At 52.8% G+C, this 26246-nt stretch overlaps 3 protein-coding genes across 7 annotated transcripts; 2 read left to right on the top strand and 1 right to left on the bottom strand.

The window, feature by feature from the left end:
- Positions 1 to 476: 476 nt before the first annotated feature.
- On the bottom strand, positions 477 to 15995 carry RBM5 (RNA binding motif protein 5). The gene is made up of 24 exons (XM_030043712.2): positions 15821 to 15995; positions 15230 to 15692; positions 14721 to 14876; positions 12629 to 12698; positions 12075 to 12148; positions 9641 to 9724; positions 8872 to 8932; positions 8651 to 8716; positions 8341 to 8501; positions 7291 to 7388; positions 6742 to 6829; positions 6451 to 6528; positions 6291 to 6363; positions 5674 to 5759; positions 5260 to 5338; positions 4901 to 4992; positions 4185 to 4349; positions 3565 to 3711; positions 3413 to 3484; positions 2783 to 2962; positions 2499 to 2573; positions 1916 to 2013; positions 1709 to 1838; positions 477 to 1135 (listed from the first exon to the last, which is right to left on the bottom strand). Exons 1-24 carry the CDS (start codon positions 15835 to 15837, stop codon positions 1010 to 1012), a joined length of 2739 nt encoding a protein of 912 aa, XP_029899572.1. The 5' UTR covers positions 15838 to 15995; the 3' UTR covers positions 477 to 1009.
- A 1552-nt stretch (positions 15996 to 17547) lies between these two features.
- PARP3 (poly(ADP-ribose) polymerase family member 3) lies at positions 17548 to 22350 on the top strand. Of its 4 annotated transcripts, none has more exons than XM_029996356.2 (11): positions 17548 to 17709; positions 18364 to 18598; positions 18811 to 18936; positions 19380 to 19571; positions 19944 to 20079; positions 20335 to 20561; positions 20719 to 20871; positions 21022 to 21099; positions 21354 to 21531; positions 21746 to 21892; positions 22012 to 22350. In XM_029996356.2, exons 2-11 carry the CDS (start codon positions 18416 to 18418, stop codon positions 22179 to 22181), a joined length of 1590 nt encoding a protein of 529 aa, XP_029852216.1. In that variant the 5' UTR covers positions 17548 to 17709; positions 18364 to 18415; the 3' UTR covers positions 22182 to 22350. The 4 variants fall into 4 exon arrangements, with proteins under 4 accessions (XP_029852216.1, XP_029852217.1, XP_029852218.1 ...); XM_029996357.2 differs by having other exon boundaries at positions 18235 to 18598; XM_029996358.2 differs by having other exon boundaries at positions 17600 to 17709; positions 18449 to 18598.
- Positions 22351 to 23057: 707 nt separating this feature from the next.
- On the top strand, positions 23058 to 25782 carry LOC115353854 (probable G-protein coupled receptor). 2 transcript variants are annotated; one of them, XM_030043878.1, is made up of 3 exons: positions 23058 to 23325; positions 23576 to 24083; positions 24321 to 25782. In XM_030043878.1, exons 2-3 carry the CDS (start codon positions 23686 to 23688, stop codon positions 24913 to 24915), a joined length of 993 nt encoding a protein of 330 aa, XP_029899738.1. In that variant the 5' UTR covers positions 23058 to 23325; positions 23576 to 23685; the 3' UTR covers positions 24916 to 25782. The 2 variants fall into 2 exon arrangements, with proteins under 2 accessions (XP_029899738.1, XP_029899737.1); XM_030043877.1 differs by having other exon boundaries at positions 23059 to 23325; positions 23576 to 25782.
- The last annotated feature ends 464 nt before the right edge of the window (positions 25783 to 26246 follow it).

The raw sequence follows: 26246 nt of genomic DNA, 5'->3' as shown, positions 1-26246 counted from the left end.
AAAGACATTAACGGAACAGTGAGGAGGTGGTTCGCCAGCACCCAGCCTCCAGCAGCGCTGTGGCACTGTGCCCCGGGAGGCCAGAGGCAAGCCTAGGCAGAGCACAGAAACCCTGTGCCAGGCTCAGACCTCCCCCCCGGGGTGCCACACAGGCCGGCCGCCCTCCCCTTCAGCCCACCACCCAACAGACGACCAGCTGATAACACCCAGGGCTCCTGAGGAGGAGCTGCAAGCTGCAGAAGTCATTTCTGCTGGTCCTCTCTGGCTACTGTGGCTATGGCAGGAAGGGATAGGAGGAGGTCTGGTCCTCCAACCAGCCAGCGTCCATGCTGAAGCTGTGAGAAAGACACTCGGACCAAGGCACAGCACAGCGTAGGGATGAAAGGAAGGGGGTGAGCGGAGCGCTGCGTCGAGGAGAGAGACTCCAGGATGAAGTCTCATCAAGGAAGAAGCAGAACCACAGAAAGGACAAGTAGTACTGGCAACTTATTCTTCATTCACCCACCGAGAAACAGAAATAGGATCATTTTTGGATGTATTTCTTTTGGAAATGAGCCAAACTGGCAACTAGAATCAAAGTCTTCAAAAAGTCTATACAAAGATGTATCATACAAAATGTACAGGAAAGTTCTCCAAAAAAAACCAGACAGACAATACAACAAAAGGAGAGCAGAGACGGTGTGAAACCACAGCTAACAGGTCCTGCCCCTGCTCTGGAGGGCAGGAGCGGCATCTGGACAACACGCTCCAAACACAAAATACATTACACTATATACAAGACCGTATAAAGATCAGCATCCCCTTTGGTCTAACCAGGAGCTCTCCAGCATGAAGTTGGGGCAGTTCAAACAATCTGCTCATGGAAGTGTTACATGCCGAGAGGGGAAAAAAAAGTCCAAGGGAATGAAATGGTCAACTCTAAACCATAACCAGAATACAGCCAGGCCACCAAGGGTACAGAGTTTAACAGTCAATTCTGGCTAACAAGTGCTCTGCAGGCCAGAGCGCGTTACTCCATCTCCGTGAAGCGAGCGAACATGGCTTTCCGCACTGCGTCTTTGTAGGAATCTGCAGTGGAGACACCGTAAGAGCTGCCCTTGGCTCCCAAGCCAGCTCCTCTCATTCGTACTTGGGCCTGCAAGGGAAGAGAGACACACTTCAGCTCTGCAGCGAGAGGCCACAGCACCACGCAAGACACTGTAGAAAAACTCATCAGTCCAGCCAGCTTCTCAACCTCCCCTGGGGATAAACACTGACATCAAGAGATCAAGACTGCACACATCATTCCATGCTTGCTGGCTTCACACCACTCTGACCCCACCCCAACAGTAGCCGAAATGAAAGTCCACAGAACACAGTTCCCAGCAGCATAACCCAGAGCGCAGACAAACCCAGGAAAGCTAACAGCTGAGGGGAGGGGAGCCCACCCTAAGCAGCACCGGGGTATGCAGCTCAAGTCCAGGCCCACTGCCACACCACCTCAGGAGCGGACTTCTGAAGGAAGGAAGCACAGCCCTACTTGTCCAGGTCCCAGCTCTGCCCCAGCTCTAGCATCTGACAGGACAAACAGGAGCAGCAGCTAGTGTGAGCAGAGGCAGCTTTGCTGTGGATGGCAGCTTCTTCCACAACAGATCTTCCCAGTGAGTGCTTCTGGATAAAAAACCAAAAGGCACCAAACCTCACCAAGGAAGCATCCATCTCTACGTACCTCAATGGGTGCTGTGATGCCCTGACATTTTCTTCCCAAGCCTGAACCTTCCCTCCAGCCCATGGCCTGCAGCATCTTGTTGCCTATATTACTGTTGTCAAGGCCATCTTTGGTAGGCTGCTCGTAATTACTGCAGAAGAAGAGATGAGTTAACCTAATTGCTCATTGTGCATTGAAGCAATCGCTGAGGAGCTTTTGGATACATACACTGTGCCAGCGTCATACACCTTCTTGCGCTTTGGCTCAGGGGGCTCTGGGATGCCGTACTTCTCCCGCCTCTCAGCTGCTCTGTCTCTGTATTTCATCTGCATGAGGTAACCAGATTTAGTACTGATTTAAAGACACTTTTGTTCATCTTTGAGCTATGGAAGTAAGCTAAACACCTGCTATTACAGAAAGCGGTCCACTGCAGCCTGCTAAAACATGGCTTGACTACCACCACAGGAAGGAGAACCTCAAACTCCAGTCCCTGGAGCACATCAGAACCTGCACTGGGGTTGGAAGCACCAAGCCCCAACACCTGCTGATTAGCTGTTGATTGCCACTCGAAGGTTTCTGGTCCCAGTCTGGCAGCCCTGAGCTGGAGGTGGAAGGACCCTCCCCTGCTCAGCAGTAGCTGTGGGATATGGGAAACTTCTCTCCATGTAACAGGACAGCTCTGAACCTTGACCCAAGAAGGCGTTGGCTTACAAGGATTATCTCAAGTGACGTGTGTCAGGATAAGGAGAGCTCAACATATCATCTGTGCAGGTTTTCCATTAGCTACTCATCTGCTCAGCTCAACACTGACCTCTCTCTCACGCAGCTCCAAGGCTTCAAGTTCCTGCTCTGAAAGCTTTGATCTCCTATAGATATCCATGTTTTGCTGAAACAAGAAGAGATTCACATTAACAACATGAAATGCACAACAGCTCTTTTTACCTAAGTAGCTGATTTTTGGGAAAGCAACAATCCACCTGCAACTATTTTTGCTTTAAGAGGAACAGTTTTCCAAAGAGCAACATGCATCATGGCTTTGGTTTACACACTGAATTATGGCAACCAAGTACCTTCCTGACAGCATAGTGCAACTACCTTGTGCAAGTCAGACAGCTGCTGGTGCCGAATCAGAGCATCTTTGTTTGGGAACTGCCTTCTACACAGCAGACAAGCCATCTTCTTCCAGTCAGTCAGCTTCTCTTCCTCATTCTCCATTCTTTCCAGTAAGTCCTCATCGTTGTCGCTATCACCGCTGTAGGCAGCCACGAGGCCACGCTGGAAAGGAAGGACAGTGTTAAGGGAGTGCAAGTGTCACCACACTTCAGAGGAGAGCCCAGGAAGGAAACACAGAGGCTGTAGATGGGTTTATGGCACAGGAAGGGCATCACAGTCTCATTACTAAGGATGAAATGCAACTCAAAAGCACCACGTATTACAGTGGCTGCAAGACTTAGCTCCCACTAGCCAAACAATAACTTTAGTACAGTGTTTTTAGAAACCTCAAAACCTCAGTTGAGCTGTTGAGGCTAGAAGCAATCACAGCTTTTCTCAGTGTATCTCAGTTACCCAGCCTACTGCACTTGCACCAGACCACTGTAACCACCACAACCTTTTACAGAGGATGCCGTGGGAATCCAGATTGGAAAGCAAGTATCCGCTAGACCTCCTTCGAAGTGCTTTACCAGTAACTTTTGGGAATACCTCTGTAAGGTATCTCACACTCACCTTCAGTGGATTTTCATCGTCCCCATTTTTCATCACCTCTGGCAAGATCTGCTGTCTCTCAGACAAAGCTCCCTGGATGAGACAAGAAGGCCATGAGCACCAAGCTCTCTGCCATACCACACCCCGCTGCACACTATTGCCAGCACCTTCACCTTTTTCTCAAAAAGGGCAAAGCCTGCATCTGCAGCTGCTGACTCTTTCCGTTCCTCCTCCCTGGTGCTCAGTGGCTGGAAGCTGTTCTTGAAGTTCTCTTTCTGCTTGTTCAAACTCTTTGCCCAGCGCTCCATGTCTTTAGCAATCTGAAATGCAGAGTGGTTTGCTCAGACAGCTCCCCTCACAGCTATCAATCTCCTATGACACAGACTCAATCTTGCATACAGTTGCCAGAACAAGTCAACCCACTACCTTTTATTTTTAAATCACAGGACACTGGATGTAGTGCAGCTGTTTCCCTGTATACAGTGTTCAAAGATACTGCAGCTTGTTTGCTTTACTGTATGAACCCTTCTTATCAATCTAATCCTCTAAGTGACGGCTCAGTTATACTCCCACTGGTCCTGGCATGATTCCACATGTGTTCCTCCTATGCAGAGCTTATTTCTGCACTGAAGCCTTGCCAACTCCACCTCTTCTCAGTGCTCTACAATGTCTGCAAATTGCAGGCATGTACCCCATTGAATAACCTAGGATTTCCTTTGTCATGAAAAAGGAGAACTATTATACCATTCCACAGAAAGATTTAGCCCAGTTACAATCCCATTTTGTCTTTTACCTGTTGAGCTGTTTTACTCTTCGGCTTCTCTTTCTTCTCCTTCACTTCTTTGGTGGTGGTTGTGGTAGCTGTTTGTTGGTATGTGATACCTTCCGCAGCAGGCATGTAGGTCTCCTTTTCGCCATCCCAGTAAAGGTACTGCTGGGTTAAGGCATTGTAGTAATACTGCCAGAGAAAGAGAGTCAGACATTAAACACCTCATACAAGCTAAGCATCCAAGGGAGAACCCAAGCAAGCTTTCTGATTCAGACTACCACATCAAATGGGAAGGCATTTTGCAGAGTCCAAACAAGTTCTGCAGGCTCCACAAAGGAGTCAAAAGGCATGAAGTGGCTGAGGCATCTGTCTCTAAACACAGGTGTTCTGCCCAACACCACTACGGAGAACCTTTTGCCTCTCCCCAGAGACAACCCACCAAAGCCCAGAGCAGGGTCCACTTTGCTGGGCACTCCACAACAAAATAGCTCAATTACAGTGTCTGTGACAAGTGCTAATCCTATATGGGCCAAACTGTGAGAAAAATAAAGGAAAGGAGAGAAAAATGAAGGGCTACACCAGACCAAAGTCAAGTCCCAGCCATAGGCAATCTGCTGAGAGTTATCTGCTACATTCGGTATTTTGTGCACTTCAGAAAGTTAATTTCACTCATATGATGAGAGACAGGGAACTAATGGACCTTAACAGTTAGGACAGGTAGGAAGAAAACGTGTGTTTACCTGGGAGTTAGGATCATAGTAGAGCCCTGTTACAGGATCGTAGTAATATCCTGAAGATTCATCATATTGGTAGGTGGAAGTGTCAGGGACAGCTGTAAAAAAAATTAGTGTGGGACATGGTCATTCCAGTCAAATTCAGACAGGTATCTTTCTACATTTCAGGTAAAATTCTGAAATTATTAGCAGCCATGACAGCAGCCATGCCTGTAAAGGGCTCATAATCACCCGTGCATAATACACTCTCCAGGGACACCTTCACCACTGACATACAGTGATAGAGCACTCAGCCAAAGCCAAGTCTCTCTCTTGGTATACAGTGACAAGATATCTGTCCCCAAGAGCAACTCCCGATGGCTTACCGTACTTGGTTCCAGGGACTACGCCAGTCGGGGGAGCCGTTTGTGCCTGAGTGCTAGTGGTAGGTGGTGCTGATTGTGTCTGAAAAAAATCCCAAACCAAGAACCTCAATTAGAAAATCTGTCACCAAGGCGTAAGAAAACAAGGACAGCGAGCCAAGCATGAACAGCCCACACCACACATACAACAGCTAGCTCCTCTTCACCAGTACACTTAGCACTCGCCTTTAACAAAGAACAAAACTATCACAGTGAAGAAATGGCAGATGACTTAACGACCACAAGCACTGTGACTAACCCGTGGACACTCAGCAGCTTTGCTGTACCACCCGCTTTAAAGAGCAAAGGCCACAGCTAAGCCAGGTATCCCACATAACCCTGGCACTGAAAGCAAGGGGTGATTAGCACTGTAATTACCGGAGAGTCAGGTGAGTTTGTCTGTTGATTATATAACTGAGGACTCTGGGACACAACTGCAGCTGTGGTGGTAGTGACTGGAGCTCCTGCCAACAAAGAGCAATAATGGATAAGCCAACTAATTTGTAAAACAGTACTTCATCTTTGGGCTAAAATTACTTTGTTTACAGTTTCAGCTCCTAATTCCAGCTCCAGCAGCCAAACAAGGCAATAAACGTTCAGAAGGAGACAGATACACAGTGGGTATTTTCTACCCAGACAAGGAATAGTTTCCTTTTCAGGAGGAAATATTCTGCTCCCAAAGTCAGTGATTCCCAGCCTCTGAGAGCTGCTAGCACTACAGATTTGTCTAAAGCTGCTCACACAGTTCTCATGAGTTCAAGGCTTTTGCCAATAGTCTGAAACAGAGGCTGCTCTCTCATCTTGGAGACTAGAGGTCCCACTTGAATGGATTTGTTATGGCTCTCTAGTAACATGTACTCTTTCAGACATCCTGAGAGCAAAATGAGCCAAGTCTCCCTTTACCCAGCAAACAAACATAAAGGCTAAGGTAAAATACCACTATTGCAAAATTATCATTACAAACAACAGCATCTCCCACGTGTCAGAAGTACTACCTGATATGGTAGCTGTGTCTGTGTCCAGCACTCCTCCTTGATTTTGGTAGTACTGCTGATAATCCTGGGAGTACTGTGAAGGGAAATAACGACAATGCAAGATGAGCAGATGCCCACATTACAACAATCTACCAGTTAGAGTACAACCGCCACTACTAACCTGAGCATACTGTGTGTAGCCATCCTGTCCTGACTGGAGGTAGCTGTAGTCAAGGGTGCTGCCTTCTCCAGTCTGTGGCTGAAATTCAAGCAGGTAATTTTTGTCAGGGACAGGTAAGTTACTGCATTTAAGAATTTCAACACTGCTTAGGCTCCAGCCTAACTGTCAGAGCAGATCTGTCACAGCAGCTTTGGTCAGTTCAACCAAGCAAGTGGGCAGCAGTGAAATAATATGCGCTACGTTTTCATCTTCAGGAAAGCACGACTAAGAGCAACAGCCTCCAAATCATACCTGAGTGGATGACCACTGAGCTGCAGCAATGGCTGTACTTGCCACAGAAAAGGCGCTGACTCTGTTACCATCCGGGAGAAGCAAGTCTCTGTAACCACAAAAATCATGCATCTGAGTAAATATTGCTTTTTTTCTGAACTGTCTCCCTAGGCAAGGAAGTTGAGTCTGCCCTTACACGTGGATTTCTTGGCAGTCACAAAACATTCTGATTGTAATGAATGAGCCAAAGCACTGTTTGGCAAGTAAAGGAACTTTAGGTTCATTGTTATACAGTCAATAACAAGTCACTAGGTCTCCAAGGAAACTAGCATACTGTGTACACAAGCAGTTACGATGTTATCTTCAGAGGACTGGAAATAGGGGTGGTAGGAAATACTGCTTTCACTCTCCTCATGCACAGTGAAGAGCAGGATGCATGCAACAACACTTAAGGGAAGCAAAACTTTGGAGTGACAGTAATCTCAATAAACGCCTGGGTGACAACAATAAATCTCTAATATAAATGTGGGGGGAGATAAAAAATAATAATCAACTGCTATCGCAACTCACTTTCTGGCACTCTTTGCAAAGTCAACACCAATTGTTTTGCCATCAATTTTTAATGGTGGCTGAAGACTTTGTAAAATCTGCAGCAGTTGAGAAGCATCCTACAACAAGAAATACTCATTATTACGAAAGGCAGGTTACTGAGGAGGATTCAGAAGTTCCCAAAGCTCCAGCTTTTCACATACAGCCACTGAAAGCAGCTAAAGCTGTAAGAACACCTACATCTCCTCATATTATATGCACGCAGAAGAGCACAATGCGACCAATCACAGCCCACGTGCAAATAGCGCAGGTTTCCCTGGGCCACTGAGTATTAAACATCTTCTAAAATCTTAGATTTATCAAGCAGATGATTGCCCCAAATTACTCCAAAATGGCGGTCAGCAGAGACTGAGATCAGGCACCTGTTTTCATCCAACAGTGGAACATTTGTTCCACTCTGCCTAAAGTAGGTCCAAACAGATCATGTTGCTGATTGAGTTTGGTATACGCAGGAACAGAGATTTTACCACCCTTCAGGGACCCTGTCCCAGTTTTAACCTCCCTCACAGTTAAGAGGTTTTCCTTGTACCTCACTCCAATTTCCCATGTTTCAATTTATGGCTGTTGCCTACTGTCCTATCCCTGTGTAGCCTCGAGAACAGTATGTCTCTGCTGTCCCTATACCCTCCCACTGGATGCTGCAGAGAGCAGCAAGATCCCTCTCCTCCCCCTTCTCAAGGTGGAAGAAGCCAAATTCTGTGCACCTTCTCCCACATTATATGCCCCAGCCCTTAACTTTTGTGATCAAAATACAACCCCAGACCATTACTTTTGCGATCCAAGCATGAAGAACAGCACTCTGCTACAAAAATAGCTTTCCGATATGCTCCAACATCCTACCACCTTCTTTCCAAACTGCAGCTAATAATGAAAGGTTTTGACAACACTGAGTGTCAATTAACCCTTGGTGACCTGGGACAGTCCTTCACACAGCTCAAAGGCTCTAAACACTTCAGCTACAGAAGCACATTAACAAGCTGTTTCTCTCCAGCACATCAGTAAGGCCCTCACCATGGCAGAAGACAGCTGCACAAACGCAAAGCCTCTATTTTGCTGAGTCTGCTTGTCTTTGATAAGACGAATATTATTGACTGCCAGTGATGCATATGGAGACAAGGCAGTCATGATGGATTCCACTACTGTGTGAGGAGCAATGTTTCGGAGAATGATGGCTGAGGAGAAAAGAAAGTATGACATTAGCTGTGCACATAACAGCTTTCCAGAGTACTTCAAGTTCTTCAGTGGGCAGTCTGAGGTACAGGAAGGATTTTAGTACTTGTGTTTACATTTCACATTATACAATAAGTCAAAGATAACTTACTATCACAGTAATAATCCACAGACTGAACGGCTTCTGCTGCTCCAGGTGGTACCTCCTGTTCTGAATCTTCATAGGAAGAGGAAAATATTTTAGTCACAATACGGCTCGTTCACTCAAACTCAGCATTTCACAAGCCAGCCTAGGACCTACAGTAAACTTTTCTACAAAGGACAGAAAGTTTCCCACAAAATCAAACGCAGCCAGAGATCAACGTAACGTACCGAATTTGTCCGCTCCACAGCGGAAGCATTTTAGCCTCCTTCTGAAGTTGTAAAGGCAGCACTATGAAGAACAAGAGAAGCCCAGTAAGAATTTGGGTAATTTTTAACAATGCTGGCATTTGCAAAAACTAGACGTTCAAAGTAACACAACAAAGCTAAATCCACCAGAATAATCAAGAACAGCAAAAGCCACCCTTGTCTGTACCACAGCTGCTTTTCAGAACATTCCAGCTACCTTTTCCCTAGTCCTCCTGAATTATTTAGTTATTTTAACTGTATGGTTTTCAATTTACAATCCCAGGCATAGTAACTACTTTAAAAAGCACAATGCTAAAATGAAAACACAGGCTGGAAAACAAGTTATCTTTATGGGCAAAAAGCGTAGTTAAAGCCCAACAAAACAGCCTGGTCTTCACCTTACTAAATCATCTCCACTTGGGGGGCGGTGTGTGTGTCAAAGAGCACAGAGCAGTATGTAGCAGGTCAGCACCAAGTCAACATTAGATTGCTCATCACCTAACCACTTCATATTCTAGTATAGCTCACTGCCCAATTTCTGTGTCTTCTGGGGCAACACCTCTGTCACTCTGTCTACTTTACCACCAGAGCTACAAAACCTTTTAATTCCTGCGTCTTACTATTCCTATGATGTCACACAGACCAGTAGTACAAGTGGATCTGAATCGTGTATCACTTTGTTCAAAACACTGAGCTGGTGAAGAGTGCCGAAGCAAAGACAAACTCCCTGTGGTAAAAACACGCACTATACCTTGTTGCAAAGCCAGTCCTCAAATTTAGGCCTGGGGTTGCTGTAGTGCATCGCAATCTGCTTCCCTTGAATCACCAGCTTTTTCTGCAAAAAAAGTGGTTTCAATTATTCCTGTATCGAGGCACATATGTCCATTTTCCCATGGCAGAGCACCCTTCGGAGGAATCAGTGCTCCTGAATTAAATGGACAACATATGGGGAGGATGTGGAGGACAACCACCGCCACCTACACCCTGCCCATCCAATCCTGCAGAGAGGAGGACGAGGGCAGTAAGAGAATGGGATGTGGAGCAAAGATAAACGGAATCAGGGAGTGTTGAAAAAGCTGGCAAACACTAAACGCTGACATGGAACCACAAAGTGTCTCGAAGGAGACAAAGTCCTAACCTGCTGTGTTCAGGACTAACACGTTTTTTGGAGTCTCTTTGCCCCCACATTTCTATTCACTTCTGGTATAGCACTGAGCGACTTTTTAAACATGTCCTTAGGTGACTGCTTCACTTCTTCCCCTACTCCAAATACCCCAGACCTCTTAACAACCACATTTGGATTACTTTTCCAAGTACTTTCTTCACAAATGTCCCTTTGAAAATACAGTAATTCCTCCCAAAGGGACCCTGCTTAGACTTCTTGGAGGCTGGATTACAAGTGCCATCAACTGAAATGTAACTCAGAATGGTCTCCTTTGACCATCAGTTCAATTGGAAGCCTGCACGAGAGGTTTGTGTTCTTCATTCAGGCAGGAGCTCTCCAAAATGAGTAACTAGACTGCAAGTGAAGCTTCTCCAGGGGTAGGAAAAGTTCATAATGCTTTCACCATGTCCTCTCACTCTGACTTTAGAGGAGTTAGGAATTTACATCTATTTAAGAAGCCTTGACTCTCAGCCTCACACTTTGCAGAGTGTGGGTATGCAGAATGCCCTTTCAAAATATGGCCATCACATACTTTAGTCAAACAGGTGGAAGTATGTCTGTGGAAGCACGTCTGTGGAAGCACGTATTAGAGGCCAAACCCCAGACATTTTAACAGAAGAGCTATTTTTTTATAGCAGGTTGGCTTACTGCAGAGGTACCACAGAAGTGCCAGGACCGGTGGCTTTTCTGATAACAGGGTCTGACATAGATCTAGCACGTAGCATGAACAAGGCTCTCACATTCTGCACAACTAAATAGGGCAAAGCCATTTCTCCTACCGGCAGGAGGGAGGGTTGGAGGGCCCAGCACTCACTGGATATGCACACATAGAAACAAAGCTGCTGGCATAGTTGCAATACATCATTCTTTCATCTAACAGTCAGCAACCGGGCTGCTGGGGAGATTCTACGTTTTCCCTACTACTAGGGTGGCTGGTTACTGGAGTGAATTTGAGTATCTTTCAATAAATTATGCATCAGTACAGCTTTGTATATATTAAAATTATCTCGTTTCTGAAAATATGCTCAGCATTCATTTGATATAAATCTTCCCACTGTATCCACCAACCCTACTGAGCAGCATGTCAGGAAAACAAAATTTGAACGCTGCTCTCTGGCTGGGGAAATCACCCATGATATGGGACACGCGAAACCCTATTGCAGCATAAGGCACACAACAACTTCCATCTGCTGGAACTAACCACTTATGAATCCCATTACGGTGCCATTTCTTTATGCATAACACCAACAGAGCAGAATAGCATTCCTCATGCTGCCCAGGGACCTTCACATCAAATACTTGGTTGCAAAAAAAAAAAAAATCCCTTGATACACTTTGCTCACTTTGAGAGTATTTTTAAGTTCTGCTGTTGAAACAGATTATGAATATTCAAAAAGGAGCAAAAGCAAGTGAAACTGTTTGCAGTGCAACAGGGAAAATCTCATTGGAAAAGAAATTAGAGGACTCATCACATTTTGGCTCCTTATCAAGTCATACTCCAAAGCCAAAATACACAGCATAACATATGTGAGACCCCACTCTACCAAAAGTAGTTGGAATAAAGATGTTTTTCCTCTAGAAGAGCCAGTTCTCCCTCTTTAACTGGGGGAACACACTATTGCCATGAACTGACACTTCTCTTTCAGGATTAATACCAATGTAATGCAAGAGATTTGGTGCTTTCTCTGGCAACAGAGAAGGAAACACCAGGTGGAAATAAGTAAGGAATTTCTAAGGACTACCTGCTAAACCTTCATGAGTCAATTAAATCGAAACCAAGTCTTTTACAACAATGGCAAGTTTTACCAGGGAGTGCTCAAAATAGCCAATTTTCTCTTCTAATTTTACCTGATATTTTGTCCTACTGTTACAAATTTTAATATATACAAAGCTTTTATTCTTTTAAATCACTGTTATGGAACAAACCACTCCTTCCACCTTTTTTTTCCCTTTTTTTTTTTTTAAACTGTACAGACTTGTTCCATTTTCAGGAATATCTAGACTTGGTGAGTGAAGCAACCTGATTGGCTTCCATCCAGCTGGTAGCATCTTGAAAGTGATAAAACTCCACGAAGGCGAAACCACGGCTTACACCTAGAGACAGCATTCAGATATAGACGGGATACTTGTGTTAGTCAGTTCCTTTAAAACAGGTGAATCTCTCTCCAACTGCTTCATTACTTCATGACAAAGCAGCTTTACAAATGCGACGTCAACTGCTGGGATCTGCTCGTTATTTTGCCATGGCAAGGAACCAAGCTCCCTTAACTGGCTACAATTCACTCGATTTGAATCCATGTTTAAAGGTAACCATGCAACAGACTACAAACTATTAAATGGGTTTATACTAGTATTACTTACCAATACCTGTTAACAAAAACCCCTGTAGATAGACTTCTTTTAACATGTTGACCAGCTATCTAAAAGTCTTCCAAAAAGCCACATTCCTTAGCCATGGCAAACCTTTTATTTTTTTTTTTATTGCATGTGCTTGCAGTTTGGGGACAATTCTGGATACTCTTTTGGGCTGGGGAAGAGGAAGGTGATGTCAAAAACTGGATTAAGAGCTCTCACCTGTCTTTCTTTTCATCAGCCTCACGTCTGCAGGCTGAGGACCTTCAAAGGACTCAATAAGCTCGCGAATCTGTGTGAGATTTTAATCAGACAGTTAAATTTTCACATCCTGGCAGACAGCTAGTACAGTCACAGAAGCAACCTACCTTACAGTACATGGAAGAGGTACACAGAAATACGTTCTCAACACTATCTCAAAAGAAAAAGAAAACCTTTACAGAGAACCCAACAGGAGACTGACAAGCACCAGAGAACCCACACAGTCTTTTGCTACGCTAAACCAACTGTCACCTTCACTTAGGCCACAGAATCATCCAGAATCTGAATCCCTACGATCTTGTGTGCCAAGGTTATTTGTGCAGTATTTGGCAAATACTGTGCTTGCTCCCAAGTTTTTATAAAGAACACTGCTAGCATCCCTCTCCCTGCATATCTAAATAGCTCTGGCTCCTAGCAAAGGAAAACAAGACAACTATATTATGAGGCTCCATGATGTATGTATTCTTAAGCCTCACGCTACAGTACTCATGCTCTAACAGTTCCCCTTCTGTTTTCAGGAGATTAAGTAGATTTGTGAAGGAAGTATCATCACAGAAAAAGCTGAAGAGACATCAGTTCTTCAGCCATAACTAAGCTGCTTAAGTTGTGGCACAGGCTATATAAATTACCGTGGAGAGGCTTGTAGGAAAAAGAAACACTAACAAATTTTTTAATGTCACACCAGAAGACAAAAGGAGGTTCTTCAGCAGCTCTTACAGAATTCAAACTACATTACATACAATAGGGCTGCTCAGCAGACTCAAAACTGATCTAAAGCTGCCTGTTTACATGCTGACTGGAACAGACGTCTCCAGTGCAAGTAGCTTTTTTTCATTAAAAAGGTGGAAAAAGCTGGAAAAGTACGTACACAGTCATAAGTGTCACAGTAATGTTAACAAAACAACTAGTAGTTCCAAGATGCATCATCCACGCTCTAAAGATGAGTCCAGTATTAAACTTTCCCATAAATTATGCTACAGTGATCTGCACAACTGTAGAGCTACAACATTAATAACTCAGCAAAAACTGTTCTGAAGTGTTCTGTGTAATGTCTGACTGGGTTGTCTCATTTGGATGCAGGAGCCTACACTTTATCAAGCACTTATGAAAATACTAGACCAGCACATGAAGATTAAAAAGAACACTCAGTATTAGGAGGGTAGTGAATAATCAAGAAAAGAAAAGGCAAAAAAAATTCCACTGCAAATATGGTGCAAAAAGGATTCTCCATGTTAGCAATCGATGCACAAAGATCTCAGAGGCAGAGGCGGAGTCTGCCTGAAAACAAACTGGAATAGCTCGGCTTTTACAGGGTTCCCCCTCACCCCTCAGATAACACTTGTAGGCTTATATCTTGGTAATCAAAATAATCCAGCAAGGAAGAAAAAAATTTTAAAAATAATAAAAAAAAGCTCAAGACTGATCACCTTCAATATCTTTCTATTTAAGAAGTTAGATAACCATGTACCAAGCTCATTTGTACGTGCTCCGTCAGCTCCACAGCAGCCATTTTGTGACTTCCACAGCTGTACCCACACAAAGCAGCTTTGTGCAGGGCATACTCAGCTGAGGAGCTCGGTGTCTATGTTTAACCCCACCAGTCAGAACTTCTGGCCCCAATAAAGACCTGGAAAAATTCAAGTAAGTACCTCCTCTCTGTCTCTCTCCCCCTCCCCTCTCAGGGTGCGGGGGGTGGGGCAGGTGGGGGAAAAGAAGAAAAAAATCTGCCTCTTCCCTCCAATACAGAAAGGAGCAGGTAGTTCAAAATCCACTCTTAGGGAAAACATCCAAACATGCATGAAAAAAGCCCATTCACAGATTGTTCCCCTTGAAAGAAACTGGTTAACATTCAACTGACCTCTGTTACTTAACAGTCGACAATTTAAAGCCTTTTAGGATTCAAAATGGCAGCGTGACCAACACAGTGGAGAGGGGGCCACCATGATGCAGCTTTCAACAAAATGGCAGCAGCGACTACCACACAGACCTGCCAACACAAAGCCACAGACTTCCCAAAGTGCAAGAAAAGCAAACCCCCTTCCTGGCTACTTACATCGTTCTCTGTAACCGTGATGGGAAGGCCACGTAACATGATCGTTTTACTTTCTTTCTCATCGTTAATGTCGTTCCTGTAGTCATGCTCTCCATAGTCGCCATCGGAATGGTATCCATCTTCTGATTTGTCACTGTTCCTGCGCTCCCGTTCCCTCTGAGAAGCCAGCGCCCAGAATTAACCACCGCAATTTCTAGCGGCGTGCCCCCACAATGCCATAAAACCAAACCGTAACCAAAACACCAACTCCCCATACGACCATCTTAGGTTTGGTCCTGACGGCCGCAGGCAGAACACCAACCTCAACGCCCCCCCCCACCTTCGCCCTAGCGAACCCCCAGGATTCCAATCCTGGCACCGGGGACAGGGCTCCCCCGGCCCTAGGAGGGCTCGTACCGGGACCCCAGGCTGGGGCGAGGCCACCAGCGCCCGCCCTGGCCCCATCCCTCCCCCCGGGGACGGCCAGAGCTGCCCCGTGCTGCACCGTTCAAGGGTCCGGCCCGGCTCACCTCAGGGCTATCATAATCGCGGCTATCGTAGTCTCTGTCATAGTCTCGGCTGTCGTAGTCTCGGCTGTCGCGACTGTCGTAGTCTCGGCAATCCCGGCTGTCGTAGTCCCGACAATCGTAGTCCCGGCTGTCACGGCTGTCGTAGTCCCGGCAATCACGGCTGTCGTAGTCCCGGCAATCACGGCTGTCGCGACTGTCGTAGTCCCGGCAGTCCCGGCTGTCGCGACTGTCGTAGTCCCGGCTATCGTAGTCCCGGCAGTCTCGGCTATCACGGCTGTCATAGTCTCGGCTGTCGTAGTCGCGGCTATCGTAGTCGCGGTAATCATCGTAGCGGTCACCGCGGCGCTCCTCACTGGACCTCTTATAGTCAGAGTCCCTGCGCCGGCTCCGTGACTCCCGCTCATCACGGTCCTCCCTCTCCACGATGGAGCCGTAGCGGCCGCTCCGCTCCGTCCTGCTCACGCTGCGGGGCACACCGGGCCGAGCTCAGAAAGAGAAGAGCTCGCAGCGACCCCCACCATCGCCCACCCCGCGGGGCCGACCGCCCCCTCCCCTCTCCCCCTCCCTCCTCGCCCTCCCACCCACGCTCACCGCTTGTCCGAGCCCATGACGCTGTCCACGATCCGCAAGCACTCAGCGCAGCGCTAACCGCCACCACGGGGCGCCGAACACACGCACGCAACCCCTCGCTCCCTCGCCACAAAATGGCGCCGAGGCGACTGGCCGTCTTCTACCCAGGAGGCACCGCGCCCGCCGCCTGGAAGTTTCCAAGCGGTGCGCAGGCGCAGCGGCGGACGCCAGCCGCGGGGCACGCTGGGAGTTGTAGTGCGGGGCGTGCGGCCCCTCAGCCGCCCTGGATGGGAGTGGGTCTCCTGGCTGGGTTTCTCCCAAATTCCCCGTGCCTTCCTATGGACCGCGGGATCACGGGAGGGTTTGGGTTGGAAGGGACCTGCAAAGATCATCCAGTCCACCCCCCCTGCCATGGGCAGGGACACCTTCCACTAGGCCAGGTTGCTCAAAGCTCCGTCCAACCTGGCCTGCAACACTTCCAGGGATGGGGCATCCACAGCCTCTCCGGGCAGCCCGTTCCAGTGCCTCACCACCCTCATCACAAGACATTTCTTCCCTATGTCCAATCTAAACATACGCTCTTTCTGTTTAAAACCATTGCCCCTTGCCCTGTCACTACAGCCCCTGATAATAAACCCTCCATCTCTTACGAGCCCCCTTTATATATTGAAAGGCCACAGCAAGGTCTCTCCGGAGCCTTCTCTTCTCCAGGCTGAACAACCTCAACTCCTCCAGCCTGTCAAGGTATTAAATAGTACTAGTCCCAGTATGGACCCCTGAGGGACACCGCTCGTTACTGGCTTCCACTTGGGACGTTGAGCCATTGGCTATAGGAGTGGGAAGTTGGGAAGCTCTGGAGAGGGTGGTGGGCCCATAAAAGGACCCTTTTATCTACGGGTCCAGGCATGGAGAAGTAAAGACAAATGTAAAGAAAAGGAAGCGCTTGGGAAGCACTTCTCCTTCCCCAGGCTCGACGCCAGCCACCACCTCTCTTTCCCCATCATGGTCTCCGCCCGTCATGTTCTCGCCACCCTACACTCAGTCCTTCCCCATCTCTTTGGCGAGGCAGCGGGTGGCACGTGGGGTGGGACCTTCTGGTCTCCTCCTGCCACTCCTTGCTTCTTCCTCATCTTGCCTGGCCTGGTGCCGGTTCTTCAGTGGGATGCAGTCCCTTTTGGAGACTACCTGCCTTGGTAAAACTACGTCACTTTTTCTGCCCCTGCGGGAGGACACAGGGCTGTCCCCTCGCCTGCGCTGCCTCAGGCTGACATGGCTGAGACCGGGTGCTACAAAGCCACCGATGCTCTGACTCCAGCAGCATCGTCCCCTCCATGTCCCCAGCAGGAAGGGCAGCTCTGCCTCCTGCCCGCACCGCCCGCTGCGCAGCCGCTCCTGCCCGGGGTCGTTCGCCTCTTACAGCAAGGCAGCTTGCAGGCAGGAGAAGGCAGCGATTACTGCGAACCCTTCAAGCAACATTCGAATGCCAGCGTCTGGTCCTCCTCCCTGCCTGATCCTCAGCCCTGCCTGCCTGGCAGAGACCCAAGAAAGAGATTTAACATGCAAAATGATGCAGGCGTTAACCCTTTCAAGACTGTTTTCTCTGTCCCAGAGCATGGCGAAGGGCAGCTGGCTGGAGGGGCAGCCGGTGGCAGGGTGGTCACCCCTTGCCCGGGGATCGCCTGGCAGGCAGGCAGGCAGGCAGGCAGGCAGGCCTGCCACGGGGTGCACGTGCTACCCGGGGGCGTGACAGCTGTTTCTGCCGTCATCCTTGGCCGCTGCCTGCTCTTGCCTAGGGAAAAAGTTTCGCCTCCAGACAGGCTGCCCGACCTGCCCAAAGGCTTCTGGACGCTCCTCGGCAGGGAGCGGCCGTGCCTGGCACTGGGCTTGCTGGCCGTGGGCGGCGGGAGCAGGTAGGACATGGCTGCTCCCTGCTCTTCTGCCCGCTTTGCTGCCCCTCGGCAACCCCTGCTTGGCTGGGACCTGGGGGACAGAGGAGATGAGGGGCTGCCCAAGCTCCCACTGTGACTAAATCAAAGCACCCCTTCACTGGGCTTCGGAGAGATCGGAGGGGGGGCATTGCATGCTTGGAGGGGGGGCATTGCATGCTTTCCTCTCCTGCACCCCCCTGGGGGCACAGGGCTGAGGGAGCCTTGGGGACACACTCCTACGGGTTGGGAGTCCCTGGTAAGGGGAGGTGGGGACGTGGCAGGGCTGTCCAGGGTCTCCCCACCCCACCAGCAGATCCTCATCCTCTTCCAGCTCTTCCGACCAGAGTTTGCTGTGCAAGCAGCCGTGCCCCAGCCTCATGCTCCCCCTCAGCTCCACATCACTGGACTGTGCCCTGTGTCTCCCCTTTGGGGTCCCCCAGGGGCTAGAGGGTGCTGAGGGGCTCTGCCCCCCACCCCAAGCAGAGGGGCAAGGCTGAGACATTTCAGGGCAGAGGTCCCATGCCCTCCTCCATCCTGGCCGTGCGCTGGAGGCGTAGAGAAAGTGAGGCACAGCCCAGCCAGACTTTCCCGGAAGGGCAGCTTGGCATCTCTCACCTCCTGCTCTGCTCTCCCCAGGGATTTTGCTGGGGGATTAAGGCTGTGCTGGCCCTGCGGGGGTGGCTCAGTCATGGCCTCCAAGCGCCACGCATCCCCCTCGAAGCAGCCGGATGGCAGGGGCAAGAAAGCAAAGGGGGAAGAGGAGGATGACACCTGGAGCTCCACCTTGGCAGCCCTGAAAACTGCCCCCAAGGAGAAGCCCCCTGCCACCATTGATGGGCTGTGCTCCCTGAGCACGGCGCCGGGTGCCCAGGTGAGGGTGAGGCTGGGGTACCCGGTGAGGTGGGGATGGGGGAATGTGGGCGGGAGGGATGGGGGGAGTCCCAGGGCAGTCCCTGCCCTGCTGACACAGAGGCAGCCCCATTTTCCTTGCAGACCCCTCTGCGTCCCTGCTGGGACAGCTCTGCACCCCCCCATCCCTAAACGCTGCCCAGGTGTCAGCCCGGGCTGTGCTGCTTGCTGTAGGTCTATGAGGATTACGACTGCACCCTGAACCAGACCAACATCAGCGCCAACAACAACAAGTTCTATATCATCCAGCTCCTTGAGCATGATGGTGCCTACAGCGTCTGGAGCCGCTGGGGTCGCGTGGTGAGTCCACCCTGGCACCACTCGTGTCCCCCTCCACGGCTGTCCCCACCCTGCCTTGGGACCTCCAAGGGTCAGGGATGAACCTGGTGGTCCCCATCCCTTGTTCCCGGTCGCAAAGTGAGCAACCAAGTGGCCCTGCTATAGCCCCTTGTTGGGGGGGGCTTCAAGGACTTGCCCCCACACAATGGGGTCAGCCTGGCCAGGGGACACGGCGCCTGTCACTGCAGTGACAGCGAACATGACAAACCAGAAAGGAGTCCTGGGGTGCCTCCCTGAGCTGGAAGGACCCCCAGACCTGGTGCTAGTGGCTTGGCACGTTCCTGCTCGCTGCCCTGCAGCCCTGCCAGCCATTGCAGCCCCCTGCTCCCAGGTTGCTCCCCCCGGCGTGGGGCTGGTGGAGCAGGGATGCAGCGGGGGTCCTGACCACTGCTGTCCACTGCCAGGGGGAGGTGGGCCAGTCCAAGCTCATGCCCTCCACCTCCCTGGAGGCTGCCAAGAAGGACTTTGAGAAGAAGTTTCGGGAGAAGACCAAGAACAGCTGGGCGGCGAGGGAGAACTTTGTTGCCCAGCCGGGGAAGTACACACTCATCGAGGTGCAGCCAGGGGCCGGGCAGGAGATGGAGGTTGCCCTCAGGGTGAGTGTGCCGGGCAGCCAGGGTGTCACTGCGGTGGGGTGGTCCTCACATCCCACCCCTGGCCCACTGGGCACCAGGACATCCAAGCGGGTCAGCAGGATGGGGTGGGTTTTGGGAGGGGTCTGGGTGAGAGCCAAAATAGCCCGTGGGCAGAGATTTGGGGCTAATGGGTTGAGATGGAGTGGGAGGGCATCCCAAGCGAGAACCATGGGCATCCGGGTGGCATCGGTTGTGGAAAGCAGAGGCAGCGCCTGCCTGTTGCTCTGCTGCCCGTGGTCCAGGCTCTCCCCACCGAGACGGGCAGCCCCGGTGCCGTGCCCCCACAGCCTCCTGCGGGCTCGCAGGTGATGCGGTGACGTTGGGGGCCGGCAGGTGGATGGCGTGGATGGGGACAAGGTCTGCAAGCAGCGGGTGCTGCCCTGCACCTTGGACAAAGCAACGCAGGACCTGGTATCCCTCATCTTCAGCAGCGACATGTTCCGGGATGCCATGCAAACCATGAATATCGGTAGGAGGTGATGGGTGGCAGGGGGTGGGTCTGGGGGCTGCGGCTGGGGGGAGCAGGTAGGGAGGTGAACAGGGCAGAGGTCCCAGTGGATTTTAGAGCATCCCCACTGAACAGCCCGGCACCTGGTGGGACTGTGGACCCCCCCATGATGGGTAACTGCGTGTCCCTCTGGTGATGCTGGAGGTTCTTGGCAGTAGCTGTGGGGCAAGTGGGGTGGATGGGTTCACCCATGCCTTCCCCTGTCCCCCGGGCCAGATGTGAAGAAGATGCCACTGGGGAAGCTGAGCAAGCAGCAGATCGCAAGGGGCTTTGAGGCACTGGAGGAGCTGGAGGCAGCGCTGCAGGAGCAGCCCCCCAAGGCCGCCCGCCTGGAGGACCTCTCCTCCCGCTTCTACACCATTGTCCCCCATAACTTTGGGCGGGCACGGCCACCCCCCATCAACTCCCCTAACCTGCTGCGTGCCAAGAAGGACATGCTGTTGGTGAGATGCCAGGGCACTCAGCGGGTAGCATCCCTCCCCAAGTTGGGCTTCTGCCTGTGGGGCAGGGAGATGCTGGCAGGAGGCTGGGCTTGCCCTGGTTTCCCCGGCATAGTGCCCAGCACCAGCGGTGAGGATGTCCCCGGTCTGTGCCTGCCAGGTGCTGGCTGACATCGAGGTGGCACAGAGCCTGCAGGCGCAGAAGGTGAAGGAGGAGGAGGAGGAGAAGGAAGTTGCCCATCCGCTGGATCAGGATTACGCCCTGCTCTGCTGCCAGCTCTCCCTGCTGGACCCGGCTTCCTGGGAATACCAGGTGCCGCTTGTGCCACGGTGCCCCATGATGGGGAGCAACCGTGCCAGGCCTGCGGGCGTGCCAAAGGTGCCCACTGTCCCAGGGGGACCGTGGGCATTGGTGGGATGGCTGCCTGCGGTGACACCACTTTCCTGCCTCCCTCCCTGGCAGCTGATCCAAAACTATGTGACACAGACCGGACACGAACTCCGCATCCTCAACATCTGGCAGGTGGCCCGAGATGGCGAGGTGAGAAGGAGGAGATGATTATCCCCATCCTGCAGTGGGGAAGCCCTGGTTGCATCCCAGGACTGCATTAAGGCTCTGGGCTTCTCCATCTAGGGCGGGGGTTTAGCCCAGCTGGCCAGGGGCAAACAGGCACCTGCTCCCCTGCCCCTCCAGCCTGGCACTGGGGTTAGGCTGGGGGGACTGGGTGGCAGTCCCCCACCCCCAGGCACCCACGTCTTCCTCCGTGGACAGCCCTTAGCTCTGCACCTCTCCAGGACGAGCGCTTCAAAGCCCATGACCTCCTGGAGCACCGGCGCCTGCTTTGGCACGGCACCAACGTGGCGGTGATTGCGGCCATCCTGAAGAGCGGGCTGCGCATCATGCCCCACTCAGGCGGGCGCGTGGGCAAGGGCATCTACTTTGCCTCTGAGAACAGCAAGTCAGCCTGCTACGGTGAGGGTCCTGGGACGGGCAGGGCTGCTCGGGATACCCACAGGGTCTGTGCGAGACTAGCTGCTTTTGCATACCCACTGCCAGGCAGCCGTGGGCATGCCAAGCCCCTTCCCTGCCATGGCAGCCCGTCCCTGTGTGCCAGGGTGGCTTGGGCACAACCAGGTGGGAATGACAGGGCTGGTGTCATCATCCCCATCGCTTTCTCCCATGGCAGTGGGCTGCACATCCAAGAAGGTTGGCATCATGTTCCTGACGGAGGTGGCCCTAGGCAAGCCCTACCGCATCACCTGTGACGACCCCACGCTGTGTCAGCCACCCGCCGGCTACGACAGCGTCCTGGCCTGTGGCCAGACGGAGCCAGGTGAGCCTGGGGCAGGAGGTGGTGTGGGGTCTGTGGGGCTCGGGTGGGCACGGGGCGGGGTGGGGAGAGAGGTCAGATCTTGGGCTTGACGTGGTGGTGGTGGGCGTCTTCTCACCCAGATCCTGCGCAGGATGAGGAGGTGCTGCTGGATGGCAAGAAGGTGCTGGTGTGCCAAGGCAAGCCCATCCCCATGCCCGCCTACAAAGACTCCTCCTTCGGCCAGAGCGAGTACCTCATCTACCAGGAAAGCCAGTGTCGGATCCGCTACCTTGTCCAGCTCCAATTCTGAGGGTGCCCGGGCACCCCACGGTCCCATCCCGGCACCAGGTGGTGATGCCCACCAGCCTGGAGCACAGTGGTCTGGACTCTCTGGCCACCCCACTTGGGGCTTGGCAAGGGACAGGCTGGCATGGGGACAGAGCTTGCTTTAATCATGAATAAAAACCCTGTGCCTTGTACCGACCGGTGCCAGCACTTTCCTCCCTGGCGAGGCGGGTGTGGAGTAGGGAAGGGTGGTGGTGGGTCCCTGCAGGGACAGCAGCAGGTGGCTCTGGAGGGGCTGCAGCCTGTTGTGGCCATCCGGTGCCGGCAGCCTTCAGGTGAAAGCTGGTGGCTTTGTGAGCCAGGTGCCCTCGTCACCTTAGCAAGGCACGTGGCTCGTGCCCACCACTGTGGCATCAGAGCTACAGAGTATGAGCAACACGTGCTGCCCTGCCGGGGCATGGAGGAGCTCATCCATCTGTCCCGAGGGCGAGCGCCTGCCCTCCCTCTGGTGCCATGCTTGGTGCCATGCCTGCTGCCCTGCCCAACCTGGCCCCCGTGCCAAGCCTCTCTCTGTGCTCACGTGTGCCCCCCAAGCACATGTCCCAGTCCCCGGGGTGCCAGGGAAGGTCAACTCCTGGCTGCCTTACCCCGATGCCCCACGGATGCTCCGGAGCATCTCACTCCAGCGGGGAGAGGACGCCGCAGACCTGCCTGCAGGTCTGTCCCCCGAGCCCCGGGGGACCTCTGGGCTGAGCTGTCCTTGTGGAAGGACCAGGCCTGGTGCGGTGGGCGTCCATGCTTGGGGGGGACCCTGTCCCCCCTTCCCGAGCCCCCGCCGGCTGCTAGGACCCAGCAGCTGTCCCCGTGGGACCGCCACGAGTGCAGGCAGTGCAGGCAGCGCCCGGGAGTGACAGCTGGTGCCATCCGCAGCTGGCAGGCTGCAGGCAAACAGGATGACGAGCGGGTGACGGGGCGCGGGGAAGGGGGAGCGTGGCCTCGCACAGGGGCCGGCAGCCCCCGTTCTGCTGCGGGAGGGACGCCGGTGAGAAGGACCCCCGGCGAGGAGGGGAGCATCACCCACCTCCCCAGGAGCAAAGGTGCGCTGGGTCCCCCCCACCCACCCCGGGGTCCCCCACGGACAGAGCGAGGAGCGGGGATGGAGCAGGCGGGTTCGTGGTGCGGTTGGGGCAGGGGGACGGGGTGTCACCCTGGCACGGGTGCCCACAGGTCCCGGCAGTGCCATCCCTGGCCAGGTTGGGGACAGCTCGGATGCCAGCTCTGTGGTAGGCAGGGTGCCGTGACCTCGCTGGGTACCTCTCCCTGCTCCAGCATCTTGGAGGGGTTCAGGTCGTCTCTGGGTTTCTCTGTGGCTCTTCCTTTTGGTTCTTCTCCCTCACGCCCTGCTTCCCTCTCCAACAGGCAAGGAGAAGACAGCGGCCATGGTTGTGGTGGGGTTTCCCTCTGAGGGATGCAGGAGAAGAGTCCTTGCTGCCCAAGCACCGGAGCTGCTGGCTTAGCCCTCGGGGGTGATGGCGAGCCGAACGGGGCTGAACACCACGGACAGCCTAGAGCTGCTCTCCGTCCCTGAACAGTCCGTCGCCCAGGAGGTGGTGGGCCTCCTTTGCATGGTCCTGCTCACCCTCACCGCCCTGGTGGCCAACACTGTGGTGATGGTCGTCATTCTCAAAACCCCCCTTCTCAGGAAGTTCATCTTCGTCTGCCACCTCTGTGTGGTCGACCTCCTCTCTGCCATTTTCCTCATGCCCCTGGGGATCATCTCCAGCTCCTCCTGCTTCAACAGGGTGATCTACAGCATTGCCGAGTGCCAGGCCTTGATATTCCTGAATGTCTGCTTCATCAGTGCCTCAATCCTCACCATCTCCATCATCAGTGTGGAGCGGTACTACTACATTGTCCACCCCATGAGGTATGAGGTCAAGATGACCATCAGGCTCGCAGTAGCCGGAGTGATCTTCATTTGGGTCAAGTCTGTTCTCATCACTGTCTTGGCACTGGTGGGCTGGCCTCAAGGCAACGGGGCCACCAGCGCCAGCCGCTGCACAGTCTACTGGAGCCCTGGGGCCCACAAGAAGGTTTTTGTGATCATCTTCAGCATCATCTGCTTTGTTCTACCCACCATCATCATCTTTGCTGTTTACTGCAGTGTCTACCGCGTGGCCCGGATGGCATCCCTACAGCAGGTGCCCGTGCCGGCACAGGCAGTTGCACCGAGACACCGATCTGACTCCATCGCCAGTCAAGTGACCATCATCACCACCAGGAACCTGCCACTGCCCAGGCTGACACCAGAGCGCTTTTTGGGAAGCAACAAGGCCATCCTCACCTTGGTCCTCATTGTGGGACAGTTCTTGTGCTGCTGGCTGCCCTTCTTCGCTTTCCACTTGCACTCCTCTGTCACCGCTGGCACAGTGGGTGGTGGGCATGGGGAGATGGTGGTCACCTGGATTGCCTACTCCTCCTTCGCCATCAACCCCTTCTTCTATGGGCTGCTGAACCGCCAGATTCGGGAGGAGCTGGCCCGGCTCCGGCGCAGCTGTCTCAACCAGCCACTGGGCCAGGAGCTCTGTCTTGCCGTCTCGGAGGCTTCTGTCCAGGAAAACTTCTTGCAGTTCCTCCAGAGAGCGACTTGCACCCTGGAGACCCACGCCAGCTGCATCAGCCCCAGCCCCAGGAACAGGCTGGACCAGACCAAGATGGGCTTCCCCATCCCAGGTCAGGTTCCTGAAGAAAGCAGCTGAGAAGCAGGAGGCCCTGTCCCACCATGCTGGGCAGGAGGGTGGGCAGGGGACCTTCCAGGGACCCTTCAGACCTGCTTGGACACAGCCTCTTGCATTTGGAGGGGTCCTTGTCCAGGTTTTGCCTTTTCTCTAAGCTTATGGTGGAAGATGGTTTCTCTGCCCGGGAGAAGGCAGCAGATCTGGGGAAGCCTCATCTCCCTTCTGCAGGCTGGGATTGTCTCTGGCTCCACCAGCGCAGCCCAGTTGCATGGACGGGCTCTCCTCGGGACACAGGATGCCAAGGGGCTCCTACGCAGGGGCAGAGGAGGGGGCATCTCCATCTCCGTCACCCTGCTGGGACCACTCGTGGCCGGTGGAGAAGAGCAGATGTCCCTTGCATCCTACCCAGGAGCAATGGCCCAGCTAACACCACTAACACCAGTAACACCAGGGCCCCAGGCACCCTGCTGAGCCTGGACAGCTGACATGGAGCCCTCCACCCTTGGCTGTTTAACCCAAAACTAACATCTGGATGGAGGAGCTCCTGTCGCCCGTGGTCCTTATCAGGGGGATGGCACCCCTGGGGCTGGCTCTGGCCGTGTCTGTGTTTTTCCCGCTGGCGTGGCGGCATGCGATGCCCATGGCCATGCCTGGCCGTGCCCTCTGTCCCCCCCAGCTGGCAGGGGCTGCCCCTCCTGGGGGGGATGCTGGTCGGCCAGGGGTCCACGCTGGGCTGTTTATGGACACAGCTGCCCAGCTGAAGCCCAGCCCGTGGTGCCACGTGCCAGCCGAACCGGGCTGCCGGCCAGGGGTGCGCTGGGGTGGACGCGGTGGCACAGGGTGGTGGGGGGTGGCTGTACGGGGTGCCCCTGGGCAGCGGCAGCTGGAGGCGACCGGGAGCTGCTGTCCCCCTTTGGTCTCGTTACTCCTGCAGGGCCTGGGGACCCTCCCATGAGTTCCCCAGTGCGAGAAAGGGGACTGGACCCTGTTGGGGGATGCTGGAGGGGTACATCACTCCCAGCCCACCCACAAAGTTCCCAGGGATGGTGCTGGCACAGTGGGTTGGAGATGCCCCTTCCCCAGTAATAACTGGGGGGCTGGGGGAGAACTGCCCCACGGCCTCTCAAACTGCCCCATGGCAGGGAGGGGGCTCTGGGAAGACCCCCAGAGAGACTGGGGCTGAGGGCCAGCACCCCCCGGCCACAGGGTCGCCCGTCTGGCCACCACCCCGCGTGCCCAAATGCTGGGGCTGCCCCTGGTGTGTGTGGGTGTCTCCACCCAGGGTGGGGGATATTTTTTTTTTTTTCTTGTAAATTTTATCTTTTTATTAAACCATTGATAAGTTACAAAGG

The sequence above is a fragment of the Aquila chrysaetos genome, chromosome 20, assembly GCF_900496995.4.
Source record: "Aquila chrysaetos chrysaetos chromosome 20, bAquChr1.4, whole genome shotgun sequence".
Lineage (NCBI taxonomy): Eukaryota > Metazoa > Chordata > Aves > Accipitriformes > Accipitridae > Aquila > Aquila chrysaetos.
This window is presented reverse-complemented; position numbering and strand designations above follow the sequence as displayed.

Bases quoted from the DNA above. Each gene is read 5' to 3' on its own strand.
- RBM5 (XM_030043712.2), bottom strand. The intron at 8,502-8,650 runs GTAAGTTATCTT...TTTTCTCCTCAG, and splicing joins TGTGGATTATTACTGTGATA to CCATCATTCTCCGAAACATT. The intron at 2,963-3,412 runs GTGAGTGTGAGA...CTTCCTTTCCAG, and splicing joins ACGATGAAAATCCACTGAAG to CGTGGCCTCGTGGCTGCCTA.
- PARP3 (XM_029996356.2), top strand. From the start codon at position 18,416: ATGGCCTCCAAGCGCCACGCATCCCCCTCGAAGCAGCCGGATGGCAGG. The intron at 20,562-20,718 runs GTGAGATGCCAG...TGTGCCTGCCAG, and splicing joins CCAAGAAGGACATGCTGTTG to GTGCTGGCTGACATCGAGGT. The intron at 20,872-21,021 runs GTGCCGCTTGTG...CCTCCCTGGCAG, and splicing joins CGGCTTCCTGGGAATACCAG to CTGATCCAAAACTATGTGAC.
- LOC115353854 (XM_030043877.1), top strand. From the start codon at position 23,686: ATGGCGAGCCGAACGGGGCTGAACACCACGGACAGCCTAGAGCTGCTC.